Below are 22,720 nucleotides of genomic sequence, written 5' to 3' on the forward strand. Positions count from 1 at the left end.
GAGCCTCCCTCAAACGGGGCTCCCCGGGGACGCAGCAGCTTTCAATTTAGACCCAGGATCCTTTTCCTGGGTAGAATTCTTTAAAGGTCGCTACACCTTCATCCACATGCAACCGGCGCCACCAATGACACAACCACAGCCTCCCCCAGAGGACCCTAACTTCTCAGGGCCCTCTAGGCCCCCCAGAGACGTGCCTCTACCGGCCAAAAGCCTCTCCATAGGGGACACGGACACCTCGGATGAGGATCAAGAATCCCTGGAGGAAGGGGAAATCCCTCCAGGAACGGAACCATACCGACCCATGAGGCGTTTTTTCTCCAAAGACGAGCCTATCGGACCTCGTGGCTCACAGCTTGAAGGAGCTCACCATTCTGGGCACTGGTGCCACAGGGGAACCAAAGATGAACCCTCTCCTAGAGGGACTCCGTCAGGCCTCATGCCATTTTCCTCTGCTGCAAGCCATACAACAGCTGATTGACCTGGAATGGGATGCCCCGGAGGCCAGTTTCAAAGGCGGATGGGCCCTAGAAGACCTCTACCCACTGGAAGCCTCAGCCAAAGATCTCCTGGCGTTTCCCAACGTGGACGCTATGGTCTGCGCGGTCACAAAGCGCACTACCATCCCAGTTGAGTGAGGAGCGGCACGCAAGGATGCCCAGAATAGACGTCTGGAATCCATCCTTAAACAGTCATCAGCTATGTCACTACAGATTGCTGTTCCGTGGTAACACGCGCCTGCCTATTCATGTCCAGGAATGCTGCCATGCCTGTCGAAGCGCTAGAACCAGCGGTATCCTTCCTCACGGATGCGACCTCTGAGCTGGTGCTCATCTCAGCCAGGGGTGTCTCGTCCGTAGTGGCAGCCAGAAGGCAACTCTGGCTCTGAAGTTGGTCAGCCGACGCAACTTCCAAGACAAAACTCACGAAAATGCCCTTTAAAGGAGCCCTCCTGTTCGGAAGTGAACTGGAGAAATTAGCCAACAAATGGGGTGAATCCCCAGTACCTCGACTACCGGAGGACAAGAACAAAAGAAGCCAACGCCCCTCCCCCCCGATTACCTAGGGGCAGAGGATCACAGCGCTTCAGACCCTACAAGAGTACATATTAAGCCCCTCGCCCCGCAGTCAGGAGCCAGTCCTTTCGGAACAAACACAAGAGGGGAGCCGGCTCTGGCACAGGCCCCAGCCGTACCCCACAATGAGAATCAGCCGACCCATCCACAGGAAGAAGCCATAGGGGGCAGGCTTGCCCTATTCTACCAAAGATGGGTTGCGATAACAGCGGACAAGTGGGTCCTAACCATCATTTGAGAGGGATACTATCTGGACTTCCACAACATCCCTCTGGACAAGTTCGTGAAATCTCCCTGCCACGCACCCTCCAAGAGGACGGCAGTGGAAACCACATTGGCCAAATTGCTCATCCTAAAGGCCATAATGCCGGTGCCCACGCATCAACAAAATACTGGGCACTATTCCATCTATTTTATCGTCCCCAAGAAAGAGGGGAACGTTCCGGCCCATCCTGGACCTCAAGTTGGTCAACCGCTACCTGAGGGTACCACACTTCCGCATGGAAACCCTGCACTTGGTCATAAGGGCGATACAGCCGTGAGAATTCCTTACATCCTTGGATCTGTCAGAAGCATTACCTAATACCTGCACATCCTGGTCCATCATGAGCATCAGTGCTTCCTGCGCTTCGCGATCCTGGACCACCACTACCAGTTCCGAGCACTACCCTTCAGGCTCGCCACAGCCCTTCGGACATTCACCAAAATTATGGTGGTAGTAGCAGCGACACTGAGGAAAGAAGGAATCCTCGTACACCTATATCTGGACAATTGGCTCCAGTCTCCAAAGTCTCCAGAGGAAAGTCATCAGGCGACCACCAGAGTCAAGGCTCTACTGGAGAACCTTGGGTGGGTTGTCAACACAAACAAAAGCTGCCTACAGCCATCCCAGTCTCTAGAATTCCTGGGAGTCTGGTTCGACACCAGACAAGACAAGGTCATTCTTCCCCCTACGAGGAGAAGAAAACTGACGAACCAATTGTGAAACCTGCTAAAGAGTCTTCGCCCCAAAGTATGGGACTACCTCCAAGTCCTCGGCCTCATGACATCAACCCTGGAAGTGGTCCCATGGGCAAGAGCGCAAATGTGACCACTACAGCGCTCCCTACTATCACGGTGGAACCCGATGTCCCAGGACTACTCCATTCGCCTGCAGCTCCCAGAGGAGGTGCGGAACCAGCTCCAATAGTGGCTACAAGAAGACCATCTGAGCAAGGGAGTAAGGCTATCCCTACCGACCTGGATCTTGCTCACCATGGACGCGAGCCTACGAGGGTGGGGAGCTCACTGCCAGGAACTGACGGCCCAGGGACAATGGGACAAGGAAGAGTCGGGATGGAACGTCAACAGACTGGAAGCCCAGGCAGTCAGACTAGCCTGCATATGGTTCAGTCACAGACTCCAGGGCAAATCTGTCAGTCATGTCAGACAACGCCACAACAGTTGCCTACATCAACCGCCAGGGAGGAACCAGAAGCCAACAGGTGTCCCTGGAAATAGATCCCCTAATGGCGTGGGCGGAAGCAAACCTACAAGGGATCTCAGCCGCCCACATCTCAGGGAAAAGACAATGTCACTGCGGACTACCTCAGCAGAGAAAGTCTAGACCCAGGGGAATAGAAGCTGTCGACCACAGCCTTCCAGTTGATAGTAAACCGCTGGGGAACTCCAGCCATGGATCTCCTGGCAACCCGGTCCATCGCACAAGTTCCCAACTTCTTCAGTCGCAGACGAGAACCACAATCCCAAGGGATCGATGCCCTCGTCCAGACCTGGCCACAGGAAGACCTGCTATATGCCTTCCCCCCGTGGCCACTACTGGGCGGGATCATCTGCAAGAGAGCACCACAGGGGGCTAGTACTTCTAGTGGCCCCAGACTAGTACTTCTAGTGGCCGTGGTACTCAGACAAGCGAAGACTCGTGATGGGGAGCCCTCTCCCTCTACCTCCACACAGGGATCTGCTCCAGCAAGGCCCGATCCTCCACGAAAACCAAACTTGATTCTCTCTTACGGTCTGGCCATTGAGAGGGACACGCCTGAAGAAGAGCGGATACTCTAGGGTGGTGATTGACACCTTGCTCCGAGCACGCAAGTTCTCCACATCACTGACCTACATACGAATATGGAGAATATTCGAAGCTTGGTGCGAAGACTGCGACATCCTCCCGCGGACAGTCAAAATTCCCACGATCCTGGAATTTCTGCAGGTCGGATTACAGAAGGGGTTGTCTCTCAGCTCCATCAAGGTTCAGGTGGCCGCGCTGGCCTATTTCGGAGCCAAAGTAGAAGGCACCAGTCTAGCATCTCATCCGGACATCTCCCGCTTCCTGAGAGGGGTCAAGCAGATTTGACCACCCCTAAAGTGGCCGGTACCCCTATGGAATCTCAATCTAGTACTAGACTTCCTAGTGGGAGCCTCCTTCAGACCTATCCGAGGTCTGCCTCTACGACTCCTAACCTTGAAGACGGCATTCCTAGTGGCAATGTGCTCTGCCTGTCGCATCTCCGAACTTCAAGCACTATCCTGCCGAGAACCATTCTTCAGGTTCACACCGGGATCCATACAGCTACGCACAGTCCCCTCCTTCCTCCCAAAAGTGGTTTCTCACTTCCATCTAAACCAAACCATCTCGCTACCATCTCCAGATGAGCATAAGGACTCTGAAGAATCTCGCCGCCTTTGCCATCTTAACGTCGGCAGATTCCTAGTCCGATGCCTAGAAAGGTCGGAATCCGTACGAAAGACGGATCACCGATTCGTCCTTCACAGCAGGAAGAAACAAGGGGAAGCGGCCTCGCGGGCAACCATAGCCCGCTGGACCAAAGAAGTAATCAAGGCGGCCTACGTAGAGGCAGGCAAGTCTCCACCTCTACAAGTCAAGGCCCATTCCACTAGAGCCCAGGCAGTGTCCTGGGTGGAAACCAAGAAGCTGTCACCCGCCGAGATCTGTCAGGCGGCAACATAATCCTCCATTCACACTTTCTCTAGGTTCTACCGCCTGGATGTTCAGGCTCGGGAGGACACAGCATTCACAAGGGCAGTACTAAGTGGGCCACGTGCAGCCTCCCACCCGGTTCGGGAGTAGCTTTTGTACATCCCATTGGTCCTGAGTCCATCTGCTACACACTAGGAAATGGAGAAATTACTTATCTGATAATTTCGTTTTCCTTAGTGTAGACAGATGGACTGAGCATCCCGCCCACGGCTGCTGCCAAACACGGAACCTCGGGTGACAATCCCCGAGAGCGAGACAAGCACGGGTAAGCCACGCTTTACTCTAGTTAAGGCACCCATAGTTACCGGGTGTCGGCGTTTCTCGGTTGAGTGCACTGGGGGTCTCCAGCTATAACCACATCAACCAGTTCAAGTTAATCACGTTAATCAAGTTATTCAAGTTAATCAAAGTTAATTCAAGTTAATCAAATTATCCAGACATACATATATCCACAATTGCTTTTCGAAGAGCATACTGAAGAGCTGCACTTCCTGCAGGGGTATATGTACTGGTGGTGAAGTCAGATTGAAATCTAACTCCGTCTCCAACTGCTATCAGAAGTACACTATACCCATTGGTCCTGAGTCCATCTGTCTACACTAAGGAAAACTAAATTATCAGATAAGTAATTTCTCCATTTTTCATGTTTTCCTGCCGGCCCTAAACGCCGTTCATTCTCTGGAGGGGTTATCTATTCTTTCCCCTGCCCCTCTCCTTCCTCCCTCCTCGGGACGTTTATATATCATTTCTCAACAGTTTGACATTTTATTACCCTTCCTATTTAGCTAGCCTGCAGGAAGAGGATGATCCCTCCCCTGCCCCCCTCCCTCCCCCAGCTAAACTCACTCGAGCAGCTGCTTCACAGCTCCCTGCTGTTCCGGATGGCCAGGCTTCCGGTGGAGTGAGGGTGGTGTCGGGAGTTCTTGGCACCCCCCCCCCCACACACACACCGGCTACACCCTGTTCTGGACTTTGTATTGCTCCCAGGGCCTCCCTTAAAGGGGGATGACTCGCGGGTACTCCCTTGCTACACAGGAAAGAGCTGGACCGGCTCATTCCTTTTCTGTTGGACGTGCTGGGCATTGGAGTGTCACCGGAGGATTCTGCTACACTCTCTCTTGCAGCCAACATGGACCCGGTCCTGGCGGGACTTAGGGCTTCTACACGTATGTTCCAGTCCCACTTAATGCATAGGCAGCTGCTCCTCTGGAACTGTGAGGCTCCCAAGGGGGGACTCCGCGTGGGTAAAAGCAGGGGGCACGCTCTATTCTGTCCCTGGTCATTGCCCAGTGATACTTTAACTTTCAAGGTGGAAGTTTGTCTCCACGGTATCCAAGACTCCACCATCCCAATGGCAGGGGCAATGACATGGAAAACTGTACCACAGACGCATCTGAAGTCCTGGTTTTAGGGGTCCGGGCGATTTTCGGCGACACTCTCATGCAGCAGGCAAGCCCTAGGTGGGCTCTACAATTGCTCAGCACCCAGGACCTCCCGTTTGCAGAGGCGGAGCAGGCTGGACGACTGGAGGCAGTAGTGGCATATGGGGCGGAGACCCTATAGATTTGCTTCAAGTACTGGCCAAGGCAATGGTTTCAGCGGTATCGGTCAGGCATTTCCTCTGGTGCCGCAATTGGTCGGCGGAGTCCTCCTCTACTTCACAGTTGGACACTCTTCTCTTCAAGGGCAACTTGCCCTTTCGTGAGGATCTTGAACAGCTTATCAAATCCTTCGGAACGATCATGGATCATAGGCTACCAGAGACCCGTCCAAAACAGTGTGTAAGTCTTTTTTCCTTAAGTTCTGTTTCATGCCCTTCCTGGAGGGTACTCCATAGCACTCAGCCGTAAAGCCCGCAAAGCCCTCGTTCCGGTTAATAAGCCCTCGTTCCCCCTTCCCTCGTTTCCAACTCAGGTGGCCGTCGATCCCTGTTTCTCAAGCAATAGGTCACAACCACGTCGGACCTGTGGGGCAACGAGGTGGTGGTTGAAGGATACCTCTACATTCTGCTCAGGATCTCCCAGACCTCCACATAATCTCTCCAGGCGAATACTGTCAGTGTTCAGCGGTCTGCCGGACTCTTGCCAGGTTGCAAGGGCTCAGAATTATAGGCCCGGCCCTGGTGGGGGAACCATGAGCTGGCCAGTATGCCATCTACTTCGTTGCGTCCAATAAAAAATAAAATAAAATTATATATATATATATATATATATATATTAATAAATAAATACATAAGTAAATGAATAAAGAAATAGAGGACGGTCCCCTACATCCAATCTTGGACCTCAAGAGAGGCAGCTGGGCCCTCAGGTTGCAGACCCTGAGGGGGAGGATGGTGGCGTTTCGCTCAGGTGATTATCTGGTCTCACTCGACTTCATGGAGGCTTCCTGCACATTCCTTTATCCATTAGAAGTCTCCCTGCTTCAACTTGCTGGGGCAACACTTCCACTTTTGGGCTCTTCCGTTCAGATTCGCCTCGCCATGCTCTTGTCCAAAAGTCTTGGAGGGGCTGGTGGCCGATCTCCGCCAGGACCGGGCTCTGGTTCAGCTCTGGTTCATCCCTCCTCTCTGCAGGTCGGCGGCCTCCCTCAGAGGGATGTCCAATGTTTCCAAGAGCAATCTCCAGCCCTCCCAGGTTCTGAAATTCCTCGGGCGCTCAAACTTATGTAACAAGTGTGTCATTCTCTCGCTTCCCACGGCCTGGGATTACCTGCAGGTACTGGGGTCCATGGCTTCCGCTATCGTTCTGGTTCCTCGAGTTCTTACGCATATGCGTACATTACAGAAGACTTAACTGTCCTGCTGGAAGCCGGAGTCTGAAAACTTTTCGGTTGCTCCTCCGCTTTCCTACTCCACCATCGCCGACATGCGATAGAGGTTTTTTCGCTTGCGCACCTCATGAAGGGGATGCCTCTATAGACGCCTCAGTGGATCATGGTCCCGACGGACGTCAGCCTTTTGGGCGGGGGAGCCGGGGGTCATCCTACAGCTACGCTTGGATACTGGTCCCCGGTCCTATCCTGATGACACATCAATCACCTAGAGGCTCGGGCGGTCCATTTGGCTCTCAAGGTCTTTCTTCCGGTGTTTCGTCGCAAGGCAGTGCAGGTCCTCTCAGACAATGCCTCCACGGGGGCCTACTTCAACGACTGGGTGACACTAGACGTCGCCTGTTGCCTCTGTGTGTTTTCGTCCCCGGAGGGTGGGAGCTGTCGGCGGAGATGATCGTCTGCAGGTGGGGTCCCCCCCCCCACTGGACCTGATGGCTACTCTGAAGTCTAGCTCGCAGACATTTCAGCCGCAGATGGGTTCTCTCTTCGGGTGGAGTGGATGCCCGGGCCTTGCCACGTTTTCCAATACGTATTTCCTCCTTGGCCTCTGGTGGGATGAGTACTCAGTCGAATAGCACATGATTGGCCTCGGCACCCACTAGGACAGGGTACAGTATTTTTCAATCACTCAGATCGCTTCTATTTAGCTACCTGGCTTTGAACGATGGTGTCTACGCCAGACGGGACATACAGACGAACTTATATCCACTCTGCTGCTTCTATTTAGCTGCCTGGCTTTGAACGATGGTGTCTACGCCGGAAGGGACACACAGAAGAACTTATATCCACTCGCCCGTAACCCTCTCCCTCTTTCGCTTCCGCCCGGATCGGGGAGTTTTTTGAGATTGTCTGGGCTGAGTCTAGAGGGCCGTACACAAGGCTCCGGTATCTCAGGTCTTTCTTTTTTTCCAGAATGTTTTTTTCTAACGATTTCTCTTTCAACTCCTTCCGGGTACAGCAGTTTCCAATGAGTTCTGGATATCTGATCATTTCTTTGTTTTTTTTCTTTGGAGTGGACTTAAGAAAGGATTTCTTTGTCTTTGGAGTGGTTCTAAGAGAGGAACCAATGCTTCTGAGGCTACAATTGCGCGCAGACTAAAGGAGGAGATAGGGCCGGATGGTTCCAGTGATTTTTAGAGGTCCACTATCTACGTTCATAGGCTGTTTTCTGTGGCAGAGTGTTGGTTGCTCTCTCCTCAGGAGCTTGGTTAGCGGCTACTTGGAAGCCCCTCTGTCTAGGCGTTCATTTTTGGCTCCTTCGGATGGCAGGTGCTTCGAGCAGGACTGTCTCGGACCCACCCTGTTTCGCGAAGCTTTGGTACATCCCACTGTCTGGACTGATCCGGGTACGTACAGGGAAAGGAAAATTAGTTTCTTACCTGATAATTTTCATTTCTGTAGTACCACAGATCAGTCCAGACTCCCGCCCGGGTAGTTTTTTGCTACGTCCACTCGAAGTCTCTTTCTCTTTTTCTTGTTCTCTTCACGGCATTTTCAAAGATCTATCTGCTCTTATCAGAACTTTAAGGCACTGGAAGCATCTATAAGATGAATAAGAATATCTATGCAAGAGCAGTTCTTTACAGAGCGTTGACTTGTTCTATCTGTCAGTTCCTTGTTGTTTGCTTGTTCTTTTCTTGGTTATCTTTCTATTTATCTGCTTTGATATTGTTTATACTGAAGGGATGCAGGGTAGGCTCTGTCCTGATACAGGATACCCTTTCAGTTTTTCTCTGTCTTCATCTGCTGGACAGGAGGCTCAACCCACTGTCTGGACTGATCCGTGGTACTACAGGAACGAAAATTATCAGGTAAGAAACTAATTTTCCTTTCCACTGCCTGTCCCAAATATGTATAAGTTTGGTCATCATGGTTATGATTGTCACTCCTACTGTCAGAATCATTAAAAGCAGCTACGAAAGACTGCAAAGCATTTTTTTGAGTACTCCCTTGAATCTAGCTTTTTACAGTTGTACTCATAGGTTTACATACCCCTGGCAGAATTTGTAAGATGTGTAGCATTTTAAGAAAACATGAGTGATCAAACAAAACATGTCTGTTATTTTTAATGTGTTTCAGATTAAACTATTATGTATCACAGAATAGCACAATCATTAAACAAACCATAGCAATAAAGGAAATCATAAAATGGTCCTGTTCAAAAGTTTGCATACCCTTGAATGTTTGGGCTGATAACATATACTGAAGTTGACACACACAGGTTGAGATGTCAATGAAGAGTATGTATCCACCTGTGCCTTGTTTGATTGTACTAATTAGTGGCTGTGTATAAATAAACAATGAGTTTCTTAGCTCTTGAGAAACCCTTGTGCATTTCATTCAGGGCTGCACTAACTTTGGTTACTGAAGCATGGGGAAATTAAAAGAACTGTCAAAAGACTGCGACCTGAAGTAGTTCAACTTTGTAAATCAGGAAAAGGATATAAAAAGATTTCCAAAGATTTAAAAATGCCAATCAGTACTCTTGAAACTGATCAAGAAGTGGGAAATTATGGGTTCTGTTAATACCAAGATAGACCAATAAAGATGTCAAACATATCTGCCAGGAAAATTTGTTGGGATGCAAAGAAAAACCCTCAAGCAACTTCTACGGAAATATAAGCTTCTTAAAGTGGTGAGGGTGTTTCAGCAATAAGGAGATACTTGAACAAAAATGGGCTGAATGGTAGAATTGCCAGATAAAAGCCAGTGCTGCACCAACACCACAAAACAGCCCATTTATAATATGCTAAACAGCATCTAGAGAAGCCTCAAAAATCTGGAATAAAATAATTTGGACTGATGAAACCAAAACTGAACTTTTACTATATGGAATATTTGACTGCCTTGAGAAGGGATACCTTGATTAAATTTCACAAAACGTGGCATGTTTTCAACAGTGGTCAGCTTCCAATACTGGATGAGTATAATTCTGGGGGGGGGGGGGGAGGAGGAAGAGAAGGGAGCGGGGAGGGAGGGTATACCTATTGGTGACTTTGTGCCATGAAGTATCATACCAAGGAGATAGTTACTCCTTTACGTGGTTGTAAATGGTTTTTTACACAATGGAGCGTGATTTATGATACTTTGCAACGTTTGTTTGTTTCAGATTATAAGATGTAACCCATATGTATTGGAGTATACAAATGGTTGTATCGTTGTACTTGGTACTGGTTTGGCAATAAACAGATAATTACAAAAAAAATAACCATGAATGCTATGGTAAAGCATGGAGGTGGATCTCTGCTGGTTTTTTTGGAGGGTGGGGGGTGGGGGTTGTGAGAGCTACAGCAGTACAGGGAATTTAGTCAGAATTGATGGCGGGATGAATGCAGTAAATTATATGAAAATAATGGAGGAGAATATGCATTCATCAGCCAGGAAGCTGCGCATGGGGCACACTTAGACTTTCCAACATGACAGTGATTCAAAACATAAGGCCAAGTTGACCCTTCAGTGGCTGCAGCAGAAGAAAGTGAAGGTTGTGGAGCAGCCTTCACAGTCTCCTGACCTCAGCATCACAGCCACTTTGGGGAGAACTCAAACATGTAGCTCATGCTAGACAACCAAAGAATTTACAGGATCTGGAGGCTTTTTGCCAAGAGGAATGGGCGGCTTTACCACATGAGAAAATAAAGGGCCTCATTCACAGCTAGCACAAAAGACTGCCAGCAGTCTTTGATGCAAAAGGTGGCAATACAGGATATTAAGAACTAAGGTTTCAAACATTTGAACAGGACCATTTTATTATTTCCCTTATTGCTATGTTTTGTTTAATTGTGCTACTCTGTAATGCATAATAATTTAATTTGAAAAACATTAAAAATAACAGACGCATTTTGTTTGATTACTGATGTTTTCTTTAAATGCTACACATCTTACAAATTCTGCTAGGGGTATGTGTTATGGTTTGTGGGTTTCGTGGGCCCTTGGCCTGAGATGAGAGTTGTTACCACCTGTGGGGAGGAGCTCCACGGGTCCACACTGTCGGGGAGCGAGGTCAGGCACAGCAGGAGCTCTGGGAGAGAATCTGTGGGGAGATCCCAAGGAGTGGGTGAGAGACACATCAGAGAGGGACCCCACAGCATGCAGGTTGGAGTAGAGAACAGTACCTGGGTGGAGACCTCTGAGAGGTGGTGCTAGACAGGCCCGAGGAGCAGGAAGCGCGAGGCAGGAAGAGCAGGAGGTACATTGCAGAGCCAACCTCGAGGGGCGGAGCTGCGTAGCGAAGAAGGTACTGATGCGATGACGTAGGCTAACCCGTGGAGCGGGGAAGCCCAAGTCTGATCCCCAGGTAATGACGTAGGCAACACCGAGAAGTGGGGAAGCCCGGACAGTCTCTGGTGTAGAACGTAGGCACCGCCCTGAGGAGCGGGGAAGCACAAACAGTCTCTGTTGTAGAACATGGGCACTGCCCCGAGGAGCAGGGAAGCACAGACAGTCTCTGGTGTAGAACGTGGGCACTGCCCCGAGGAGCAGGGAAGCACAGACAGTCTCTGGTGTAGAACATAGGCACTGCCCCGAGGAACGGGGAAGCAGGGAGATAGGTCTCCCAAGTGGTGAGAGCATTCCCAGAGGCATCCCCGAGGAGCAGGAAGCTGGCGGGCAGGACTCCTGGAAGGCATAGGGCTAGCCCGAGGAGCGGGGAGAGCCAGGAGACCGGGTCTTCGGAGAGAGCGCACGCAGGCCCCCGAGGAGCAGGTACCTGAGTCAAGGTCCAGAGTCCAAGAAGGGTCCGGTAACGTCACCACAGGTCCGAGGAGACAGGAGCTAGTAGAGTAGCGATGGAACTCGTTGCCAAGTCGGCTAGCAGGGGGCGAAGGCGGTGCTTAAGAACCCTGACCAAGTGATGTCATCAGTCAGGGATGCCCCTGAGGTTCCCACCATAGCAACTTCAAAAGAGGGCCCGGTGGCGCGCGCAAGCGCCTAGGAAGACCCAGAATTGGCGTGGATGGCGGTGGCTTCCTGGCTGCCACCAGGATCTGTGAGATATGCGGTGGTAGAGGCTAGCCCAACTGTATATATTCTAATTATTTGATCTGCTTATCTACAGTAGTCTTCAACTGATAAACTGTTACAAGTATATTTAGTAAGCACTGTTAGCTCAGTGGTCTTGTGTAGTTTTATTCTTGTACAATTTGATTTGATTGTGTTTTCATTGTACATTACTGTTTTTATATAATTTTTATGCTTTACCTTGCCTTGGATTGAGGAAGGTGATCTATAACTGGAATGAAAGAAATGAAATTTCTGATGTTGATCAGTAGTGCTTCACCCCTCTTTTCTTGGCTCTGCGCTGGTGTCAATGTTTATCAAAAAACAGCATAATTCAGAGCTCACTTGCACTGATAATATAAGCTCTGAGAACCTTTCTAAATTTATTGTAAACATTATTTCTCATAACAGGCTCCCCAATGTCAAACCTGACATTTTAATTCGATTTAAGCAAGAGGAATTCACGACTGAGCTCCAGGAATCAGAGAACAGAGGAAACCTGATCATCACAAGTGCATGTGAGGAACTGTATGAAGCAGGTGATGTAGTTTGGATTAAAGTTAGTGATGGGCTGGTCTAAATATTTCATACAAGAAAGATGCCTCCTCTGGACCAGGCCTAGCAAAAGTGAGGCATTAAAATCAAGAATTCTAACCTTTGTTGTGTTAGATGATTTATTTTCCATTATTTCTGCTTTTCTCCTTTCATTTTTAGGTCTCTCTGATTTTGTCTTTCATTTCTTTATCCTCCCTTTCCTCTTCTCAACCTCATCTACTATTTTACTATAGCCTATCTCTCTTCTCATAAGTGGCACCTCCTCTCCCCTCTCCATTCTTCTCTTCTCCCTTATTTTCTTTCTTTCATTTTGTTTTATCCTTCTGTCCCTTCATCATCTTTCATCACTTCCATTCCCTCATCCCCTATTAGGATTTTTTCATGCAAAGTGAATCACATAGAAAAAGTAACCTCATTGTAGTTACACAATTTTAGATTCCATATTAGGAGTTAAAACCCAGGAAAAGGATCTGACAGTCATTGTGGACAATTCCTTAAAATCCTCAGCTCACTATGCGGTGGCGGTCTTAAAAGCAAATAGAATGTTAGGAATTATTAGGAAAGGAATGGAGAATAAAACAGAGACTATCATACTATCTCTGTATCGCTCCATGGTGAGACCACACCTAGAGTATTGTGTGCAGTTCTGTTTGCCACATCTCAAGAAAGATATAGCTGAACTGAAAAAGATACAGAGAAAGTCAACTAAAATGATAAAGGGGATGCAATAACTCCCCTAGCAGGAAAGACTAAAAAGGTTAGGGCTGTTCATCTTAGAAAAATAGACAGCCGAGGTGGGGGGGGGGGGTTGATATGATAGAAATCTATAAAATCATGAGTGGAGTAGAACAGGTAAATGTAAATTAGTTATTTCTTAGCATCCAGTCAGATGAACCCAGAATCAATGGGTTATGCACCTCTACCAACAGATGGAGATGGAGCAAACTGACGTCACAGTATATACACCGCTGCAGTGACATCAGCCTGCCAGTATTCTCTGGCTCCAGCGGATGGTGGATGTGCATCTCCCTTCTGGGGATTGCTTCATTTTGAAAAAAAGAGAAATAAGGAAAATAAATTCATTCTGCTCTCCTGCAGTGATACCAATTGGTCCCTCCCCCAGTTGAGAATTCCTGAGGAGATTTCCATGATCCCTCAGATGAATGACTTGATCCGGTAGCTGGTTTTCAGCCGGTGTGGACTTAGCTGATTAAGCAGCTGAAAGGCAGAAAGCCGAGCGCGGCAGTGATGGCAAATGCCTTCCCCCCCCCCCCCCCCACGCAGTCAGAGATTATCTCTGTAGTCAGTCAGGTAAGTATTTTAAGTTTAAAAAATATATATAAAGAGACAGAGGAGGAAGGTTTTTTAGTGTAGGGCTTCCCCCTTTCCCTAGTCTCTGTGTTTGGTGCGCCGTTCTGATGTTTCAACCCGCTCCATGGGAGGTTGAGGGACATGGGCAGCCTGGTGGGTTGAGCAGTCTCTGTAGGCTAGGCCCCGCTCTGAGGCTTTTTTGCCATACACTGCATGGTAAGCCTCAATGGCGTTTCACATGTTTTCTAAGGCTGCCCTCTAAAGGATTGTGGTTTGGTGTCTGCATCTAGCTGGGTGTCCAGGTTGGGCATCCAGTTCTTGGATGCTTAGTCAGGCCTTGTAGTCTGTGCATCCAAGTTAAGTGGCGCCTTTAATGGCTGCATGCTGACCTGTATGCACGAGTTGTGCACTGCTGTGCACTTGTTCTGTAGCACTTATCCTAGGGATGCCTAGGTCTTGGAAGCCTAGGTGTGAGTCGCCTAGAATTTTTGGATGTCTTAAAAACAAAAAAACACAGCTAGACGCACGCCTCTGGTCGCCGCTCAGTGCACTGTCAACCATAATGGCACCTATACCTAAGAAATCTAAGTGCCTTTCTCTTTGCACTGCCTGTCATATTCAGGCATCTCAGTCAGTAGTGCCTGCTAACTTGTGCCAGTGCTGTTTGGAGGCTGAGGGAGAATTATCTTCCTCTGATTTCACTAAGCCTGGTTCTTGGAACTCTCCTAACTGGTTCTTCAGCAGGGGAGTGTAGCTCAGTAAATATGCCTCAATTACCTCTTGATTATGGATACTTCTACATTTTCCTGGGTAGAATTTTTTTCCAGGGATTATAATCCTTTCTTCGGGTGCAGTCCTCAGCCCTGTCCAGTATTCCTAGAGCAGAATCAAAGGTAGGAACCTTGCCTGGACTACTGTTAAGTGCCAGAGTACTCCTCTTGTTTTTCTCCCGTCATGAAGGCCATTCAAGAATTGATTGATCTTGAGTGGGGCACCTCAGAGGCTAATTTCAAAGGGAGTTGAATATTGGAAGGCCTGTACCCTCTGGATCCAGTAGTAAGAGAGCGATTTACGTTTTCCGAACGTAAATCCCCAGGTATGGAGACTGGCAAATTTTTTATCCTTATTAGTTTTAATTATTGAGTAATATTTGATATGTGCCCTTTTGAACTATTTCATTGAATGTTTTGGAACTTTTAAAATATTTTTCAATGAATTTTAATTATTTAATGTTCTCTTTGCCGGCTGTTTTGAAATATTCTTTTTCTTAGAATGTTTTATTAATATGATTGTTTTATATTTCTTCATTTTGTTTGATGTTTTATGAGGCATGATGATGTTTCTGTTTTTCCATGGTTATACTGCACACGGAGTCTAGCTTGTTGTGCTTTCCAGTTCAGCATTTGTTTGCACCTTTCCATTTATACTTTCTGGTCTCTTTATTCTGAATTTGTGAAAGTCTGTCTGCATTCTGCATGTGTGACCAAAAGTGAGGTATTCTTCTAGCATATAGTTTGTGTAGAGATCTATAGTGGTTTGGCTTGTTCTGTTTTTGTTGTTTTTGTTTTTATCACTGTCTGTTGGTTAGCATCAATCATTTAAGTGTTCTGGGAATCAATAATTATACTCTGATTTATTCAAAGAATATATGTAAGACAGAATATTATGAAGTAAAATTTAAGACCTACACGCGAGTTCACATGTACGTGCTTTTGCTGGCACACGCACACAGACGCGGTGATTTTATAACATATGCGCATGTCATAAAATCAGTTATAGACGTGTACATGTGCGTATGATTTTATATTGACGCGCACATCTGCACACACATGGCGACTTGAGTGCCTAAGTGGGAGGAATTTTAGAAGCTACGTGTGCCGACACAATTACCTGTTTCCTCAGTTTGTTTCCAGTTCAGCCCAGTAAAGGAGAGGACTTCCTAAACCCCCTAGCTAACTTGCCTCCCTCTTACCCTATTAGCCCTAAGTCTTAAAACCCCACTGACTAGCCTAGTTTTTTTTTGTTACACACCTTCAAGCCGTCCATAACAGAAGTAAAGTTATGCAGTAGGGGACCCTGGTGCAGACTTCATGATGCAGTTCCGGCCTGTCCATACCCCGCCTAGACCATGCCCATTCCCCGCCCCTTTTATTGAGAAAATTGTTTATGCGCATATTGGGAGATCTGCGCATACCTGCGTGGGTTTTAAAATCCGTGTGGTGCACGCTAAGCTGAGTCACTCTCATACCTCTCGGCTTTGGCATGCATAGGGCTTTTAAAATCATCCGGTATTTGTAAATGTAAGTAAAACGTTGGTAGTGGGAACGTGAACAGAACTTGGGGTGGAGTTGAGGGCGGAGCTTGATTGGCCTCCCCAATCAAAAAGGTAATTTCACTGCCCATGCTGGACTTGATGGACTCTCGGTCTGACCCAGTGTGACAATTCTTATGTCCTTCCGTCCCTTACTATTTCTGAACTATCTCTGGACTGCTCCAAGATGCCAAACCTTCTTTCCACCCAGCAACTTAAGGTTTTGTTTCCTATCAGCTATGCAGTGCTGGAAACCAAAGAGAGGCAGGCAGGACAGCACTACTGGAGGAGGCTGAAGGAAAGAAGGCAGGATAATCCCAAATGGGAGATGCAGGAGAGGGAGAAATGGGTAACCCACTACTAGCAACAGCAGGGGAAAGAGAGATAGACTTCCACTGCAAAATGCACATTTTCTAGCAGTTCTCATTAGCCTGATATTGTGGAAACCTGTGTGTGCTCCCCTACCATGGTAGCTTTTCATAGCTACAAGAATGACCTTCATTTCTTCCAGTAGGACTCACAGAATTTCCATCATCTCACTTTTATCCCAAGCATTGCTTTTCTGAAATCAATACCCAAGGCTATTTAAAAGCTTAAGTTATTTTCCCACTTTCTAATAGGCAGCCAAAGTTACAATCCTGACCACACGGTAGAGATCATGCAAATGGAAGAGCCTCGTATCCGTGACCAGCTGGAGGAAGGAATGGTCATCGATTCTAAGAGAGGTGAGCAAAAAAAATTCCTTTGTAACTTGTTGAGTGCTGTGGAGTGTTTCAGACTTTACACACAGAGGATGAATCTTATTACTGTGACCCAGGTCCTGAATGAATCCTAGGTCTTGAGCAAGGTGTTATAGAGTTTTCAGTTAGGGACTGCAATCAGAGAAAAGTGAAACGCTGCAGAGACTGGAGATGAGGATGAGATGAGCAGAACCAGTTAGCGGAGATCTGATACGGTCCTTTTCCTTCTGTTCATGTACTGTTACCTAACTCTACCTGTCTGTAAGCAATACCACTTCCTGTTATGTGTCATATCAAGCCTTAGCAAAGCAAATGATTGTAAAGTTATCAAATCGGATATTCTACTATACGTGTCCTCCTTCATATAGCTGTAAAAATATAGCATATTCTCATTTTAACCAACAGATGATGGATTCAGGAATAATAACAGAATGAGAATATGTGATCGGAAGCAGAGAGAGGAATGGACGCACGAAGAACCCTCCAGAGGCAGTCTAGATCCTTTAGTTGATTATGAAGGAGGCATCACAGTAACACCACCGAGGGTAAAAGAAAGATCCTGGAAAGGAGAGTCACCAAACATATGTACTGAAAGAGAGAGAAACTTCAGCTACTCCCCAGATCTTATACAAACTGGGAGACACATTAAAGGAGAGAGACTATTTAACAGTGCTGATAGTTGGGAAAACTTCACCACAAATTCACATTCTTTTGAGCATCAAGAAATGATAGAATGTGGGAACAGGTTCACTGAGAGGTCAAGTACCACATGTATCCAAGAATATCACAGAAGTGAGAAACAATGTACAGGTACTGAAGGTGAGAACAGAACCCCTAAGAAAACAAATCTTATAGCACATAGAAAAGTTTATATGGAAAAGAAACCATTAAAATGTACTCAGTGTGAAAAATACTTTGCCAGCAGAGCTGAGCTGGAAAAACATGTAAGAATTCACTCTGGAGGAAGACCGTTTCAACATAATACTATTGAATGTGAGGAAAAGTTTACTAGGAAGTCAAACCTGATGGAACATAAAAAAATTGACAAACGAGACAATACTGAATCTGGAAAACATTTTATAAACAGATCACAGCTTAAAATTCATCAGAAGTTTCTCAAAGGACAGGAGCCATTTAAATCTTCAAACTGTGATAAAAGCTTCAGTCAAAAATATGGACTAAGAAAAGAAAAACATGAGAATAGTGGTATTATGGAGGAAAAGATCAGACCAGAACCACAGCAACAGCAGGGTCAGAGGAAGCGAAGAGAAGCCTGCACGTGCCCTTACTGTAAAATCGGTAAAGGGAGGGGATCTAGGGACCCAGCAAAAAAGAAGCAGCACATCTGCCATATTCCAGGTTGTGGCAAGATATATGGGAAGACCTCCCACCTGCGAGCCCACCTCCGCTGGCACACAGGTGAGAAACCTTTTGTATGCAACTGGGCGTATTGTGGGAAACGATTCATACGGAGCGATGAGTTGCAGCGTCACAAGTACACACACACGGGCGAGAAGAAATTTTCCTGCCCAGAGTGCCTCAAATGCTTCATGAGGAGTGACCACTTGTCCAAGCACATCAAGATTCACCAAAACAAGAAGGGCAATCCGAGCGCTACTGTGACCATGAACATAGTCCCTATAGTCACTGTGGCTGGCTCAGATGGCATTACAGTCTCTGTGCCAATGCCACAGGCTCTCATGATGGCCAAGGACTCCCTTTACCCAGGGGGCATCATAGGCCTGGACAAAAGTGGTATCAGTGTCATGCAGGTGGCAGATCTCCAGTCCATTAACATCAGTGGCAATGCGATCTGAGAGACAGAGACCTGTATATAAATCTGCAGTGAAAAAAAGTCACATGGAGCAAAGAGAAGTGAGGGGAAAAAGATATACGATCCATAGTTCATAGCAAGTATGTTGGCATTCGAGGGATCTGTGCCTTAGTTGCCCTTTCTCCTGCAAATCCTGGACATTATATGGACCCTAGGTCTGATTGTAATGATTGGGGAAACACCTGAGGTTAGTCACCATGAATTTCTTCTCTTATTCCTTATACAACCCTACTGTAATAAGGTAAGGGAAACAACAAAAGAAAAAGGAGATCTGGAGAGGAGTCCTGGAAAAAAGGTGTTAAAATAGTCAAGAAACACCAGAGGAAAAGTGTTGAAACAACAACCAGAGCAATCTGAGGCTTGTGAGCAAAACTTGTGAGCCACCAGCAAATGATGGGGGTGCAACACTGGAATACAAGAGCAATACAGTGGGAATAGGAAAGGCAGACAAGGATATAAAAGAGCTGGCAGTTGAACTCATGGCTTATATAGAGGTAGATATGTATGCTGGGGTTCAGGAGAGGGAAAGAATATCTAAGTTAAACCAGACACCAAAAGTAAGAAGCACAAGTAAGATTAACAAGGCCATAACCCGCATAAAGGGGCCATCTATTGATATCGCAGAAATAAATTAGATGCAGTATTCTGCAGTGAAAATAATTTCTGAGAGAGTTTTACCAGCAAGGGCACAAAAAAAAGAGAAAGATAATGATTTCCTGGAGAGGGGGAGGGGAAACAAATACAGGAAAAAATTAAATCACTGTGTGCAAAGGGGTCATTGAGAACGCCAAAAAAAGAAAAAACCATCCACATCATCAAGCTAAAACATCCTGCGCCAACAGAAGACCTTAAATTAATATACTCCAATAATACATTGAAAATAGCAGCAGAAGTACAAATAAAACAGAAACCAAAGACATCAAAATAAAACATTTAGGGGCCTGTTCACTCAAGGGTTTCTTCCATTCTGTGTCTATGGGAAAAAAGCTTAGTAAATGATGTCCTTAGAGAGAACCCAAAGCAGTTTTACAGGGAAATAGAGAAGAGCATTAGTGCTGTTAAAATACTGCCAACCAAGGCTGAAACAGAAAACTAGAGAAATTTATATAAGGATCCCGCAGACCACAACCGAGAAACACAATGGCTACCCATCATAGAGGAAAATAAGAAAAAACAAACATCAAACTATGGAATGGCCTGAAGTCAGATGTCCTGGCTCTGACGGAGCTCCCAACATTTAACATATCTCTCCACCAAAACTTGGCTAACTACAGGGCTAACACCACGATAGATAATAACAGGAAGAACACTCCTCCTTCCAAAGACATACTCAAATAAATGCCCAAAAAACTATCAACCAGTACCTTGCCTGCCTAAAATCTACAAGCTGTTCACTGACATGGATGATGATAGGACAGAAAGGCAATAAGAAAGGGCAACATATGGAACCAAAGACCAATAAAAGCAAGTTTGCTTACCGTAAATGGTGTTTTCCATAGCAGGATTAATTATCCATGCTGTCGGAGATGGCCCTCCGGGTGGCTCAAGGCGGAAACTTCTCTCAAGAGATGCAGAGCTTTTGCTCTGCATGCCTGCGTGGCAGATCCCATGCAATTTGCAAGAAATAGCTAGTTATAGTCAGAATCTTTGCTGCAAATGATCACTATGGTTGCTTTCTGCTGAATTTTAACTGTTAAAAGTTATTTTGCCTTTATTAATCTTAATTGAATTCTTAAAAAAAAAAATTTTTATGTAGAGAAGACCTCAATATTGGCAAGAGATCCGAATTCTCAGAAACCTCATGTAGTCACAGTCGCTGGACTTTTACTCTCTTGTTTTGAATTTTAATAAAATTACTTAGTCATTTGTGGTTAAGATCAAATGATAGTACTGCGGTGTGTCCCAATAAAGTTCTTATAATATCTTCACTGTTCTTATTTTTTCACACAGCTATGCATCTATGTATGTTTTCCATGTACTTTCAATTTTTACAAACTTTGATCATGAATTTTCACACAGCAAATCATCTGTAAGCAAACTTGATTTTTTCCCGTGGATAAGCAGGCTGAATTAGCCATGCTGTCTGGGAGTCACCAGCTAAGGATACATTGAGCACACCATTGACTATGTATGCCTAGAGATGACATTCTTCCTTTTGTCATAGTCTAAGAGGTCCCGTGTGCGAAACCCGATCCATTGGTGGACAGCTGTATGTGCCAATAGCATGGTGCAGTATTGCCGCACCCATTGCTGCATCTGATTTTGTTTGCTATTGGAGACAATATTGGGCTGTGAAGGCATGAACAGACGACCAAGTAGCTGCTTTACAATGTCCAGAACTGGTTCTTGCGAAGGTGAGCTATAAGAAGCTACTGTGGCTCTGAACTGATGAGATTTAACCTTAGCTGGAAGAGACTCCGGATGAGTCGAGTAACAGAAATGAATACATTGGGATAACCAGTTCACTAATGTTCTTTTGGAGACCGGTAATCCTGGTGAGTTTGGGTTGAAAGAGAGAAAGAGTTGAGATTGTCATTTAGGAGATTGAGTCCTTTGTTTGTAATAAGCCAGGGCTCTTTTACAGTCTAGAGTGTGTAGGATTTTTTTCCCTATCTGTTGCATGCAGTTTTGGAAAGAAATTTGGTAAGGTGATTGTCTGATTCAGGAGAAAGGCTGAGACCACATTGGGAAGAAAGGATGGTTGGGTCTGCAAGATGGCTTTGTCATGGTAGAATTGCAAGTAAGGGGGATTGTGGACTAATACCTGAAGTTCACTAACATATTGCTGAAGGGATAGCCACCAGGATTAATACCTTCCATGTCAGAAATTTAATGGATACGGATTGCATTGGCTCAAAGGGCAGAATCATGAGCCTTTCAACACCAGGTTGATATTCCAAGGAACTGCCAGCTTTGAAACCAGGGGATGGAGTCTTATAGCACCCTTCATGGAACGAGACACCAACAGGTGCGTCAAGATCGTTTCCGTGTGTGGAAGGATAATTTATTTATTTATTTATTTATTTTTAATTTTTATATACCGGAATTCCTGTATACAATACAAATCAATCCGGTTTACATGAAACAAACAGAATTGCCCAGGTCTGGGAGTTAGGACCGAGGTTTTTTTACAGAGAACATTAAACAATAACAATAACAATAAATATCAATAAATAACAATGAACCATTAACAATTTGCAGGTTAAACTTGAATTAATCATAAATTGAATTAAAATGAAGATGATTAGCAGGATATACGTTGCATATTATTAACTGTAAAACAAAATATTCCAAGTTCAATCAGAGTAGGGCGCTTAGTTACATTCTGGAGATTGGAACGCTTGCCTGAAGAGCCAGGTTTTTAACTTTTTTTTGAACTCTGGTAGACTGGGTTCGAGGCGTAGGTCTGGGGGGAGGGCGTTCCAATGGTGTGGTCCTGCAGTTGAGAGTGCTCTCTTTCTTAGTAGTGATGTTGCTGGAGGGGCGAACAATGTACCTCTGTAGGCGCTTCTGATGGGTCTGGAGGATAGGCGAGGACGAAGTTGGATTTGGAGTGATATAGGTGCGATGTTATGTATTGATTTATGAATAATGGTGAGGGTTTTAAAAAGGATTCTCTGTTTGATGGGTAGCCAGTGGAGGTTGCTTAGAATGGGGGAAATATGATCTTTTTTATTGGTGTTTGTTAGGATTCTGGCAGCAGCGTTTTGTACCATCTGTAGAGGCTTGATACTGTTGTTGGGGAGTCCAAGTAGAATTGCGTTGCAGTAGTCGAGTTTTGAAAATATAATGGATTGAAGGACGAGGCGAAAGTCATTGAAGTGAAGGAGTGGTTTTAACTTTTTGAGGACTTGAAGTTTATAGAAGCAGTCCTTGGTGGTGGTATTTATAAATTTTTTTAAGTTAAGTTGATTGTCAAGCCATGCTCCTAGATCCCTGACGTCTGAGGAGAGATCAATTTTTAATGAGGAGGATTGCAAAAGGCTGGGTGAGTGGGTACGTGGGTCTTGAGAGATAAGTAGCATCTCTGTTTTGCTAGAGTTTAAAATCAAGTTAAGGTTGGAGAGGAGT

The 22,720-nt window shown here is 46.1% G+C and overlaps 1 protein-coding gene across 4 annotated transcripts in view; it reads left to right on the plus strand.

Moving 5' to 3' along the window:
* LOC115087423 (gastrula zinc finger protein XlCGF57.1-like) overlaps positions 1 to 20,577 on the plus strand; it is a 60,581-nt gene extending 40,004 nt beyond the window's left edge. For 3 of the 4 annotated variants that reach the window (XM_029594607.1, XM_029594608.1, XM_029594609.1), the window contains 3 exons: positions 12,310 to 12,437; positions 16,696 to 16,800; positions 17,221 to 20,577. In XM_029594607.1, the coding sequence (XP_029450467.1) occupies positions 12,310 to 12,437; positions 16,696 to 16,800; positions 17,221 to 18,632 (1,645 nt within the window). In that variant the 3' untranslated portion in view covers positions 18,633 to 20,577. The remainder of the gene's footprint in view (positions 1 to 12,309; positions 12,438 to 16,695; positions 16,801 to 17,220) is intronic. The other variant, XM_029594610.1, reaches the window with a different exon arrangement.
* Positions 20,578 to 22,720: the final 2,143 nt, after the last annotated feature.

Source organism: Rhinatrema bivittatum, chromosome 3, assembly GCF_901001135.1.
Source record: "Rhinatrema bivittatum chromosome 3, aRhiBiv1.1, whole genome shotgun sequence".
NCBI classification, from domain to species: domain Eukaryota; kingdom Metazoa; phylum Chordata; class Amphibia; order Gymnophiona; family Rhinatrematidae; genus Rhinatrema; species Rhinatrema bivittatum.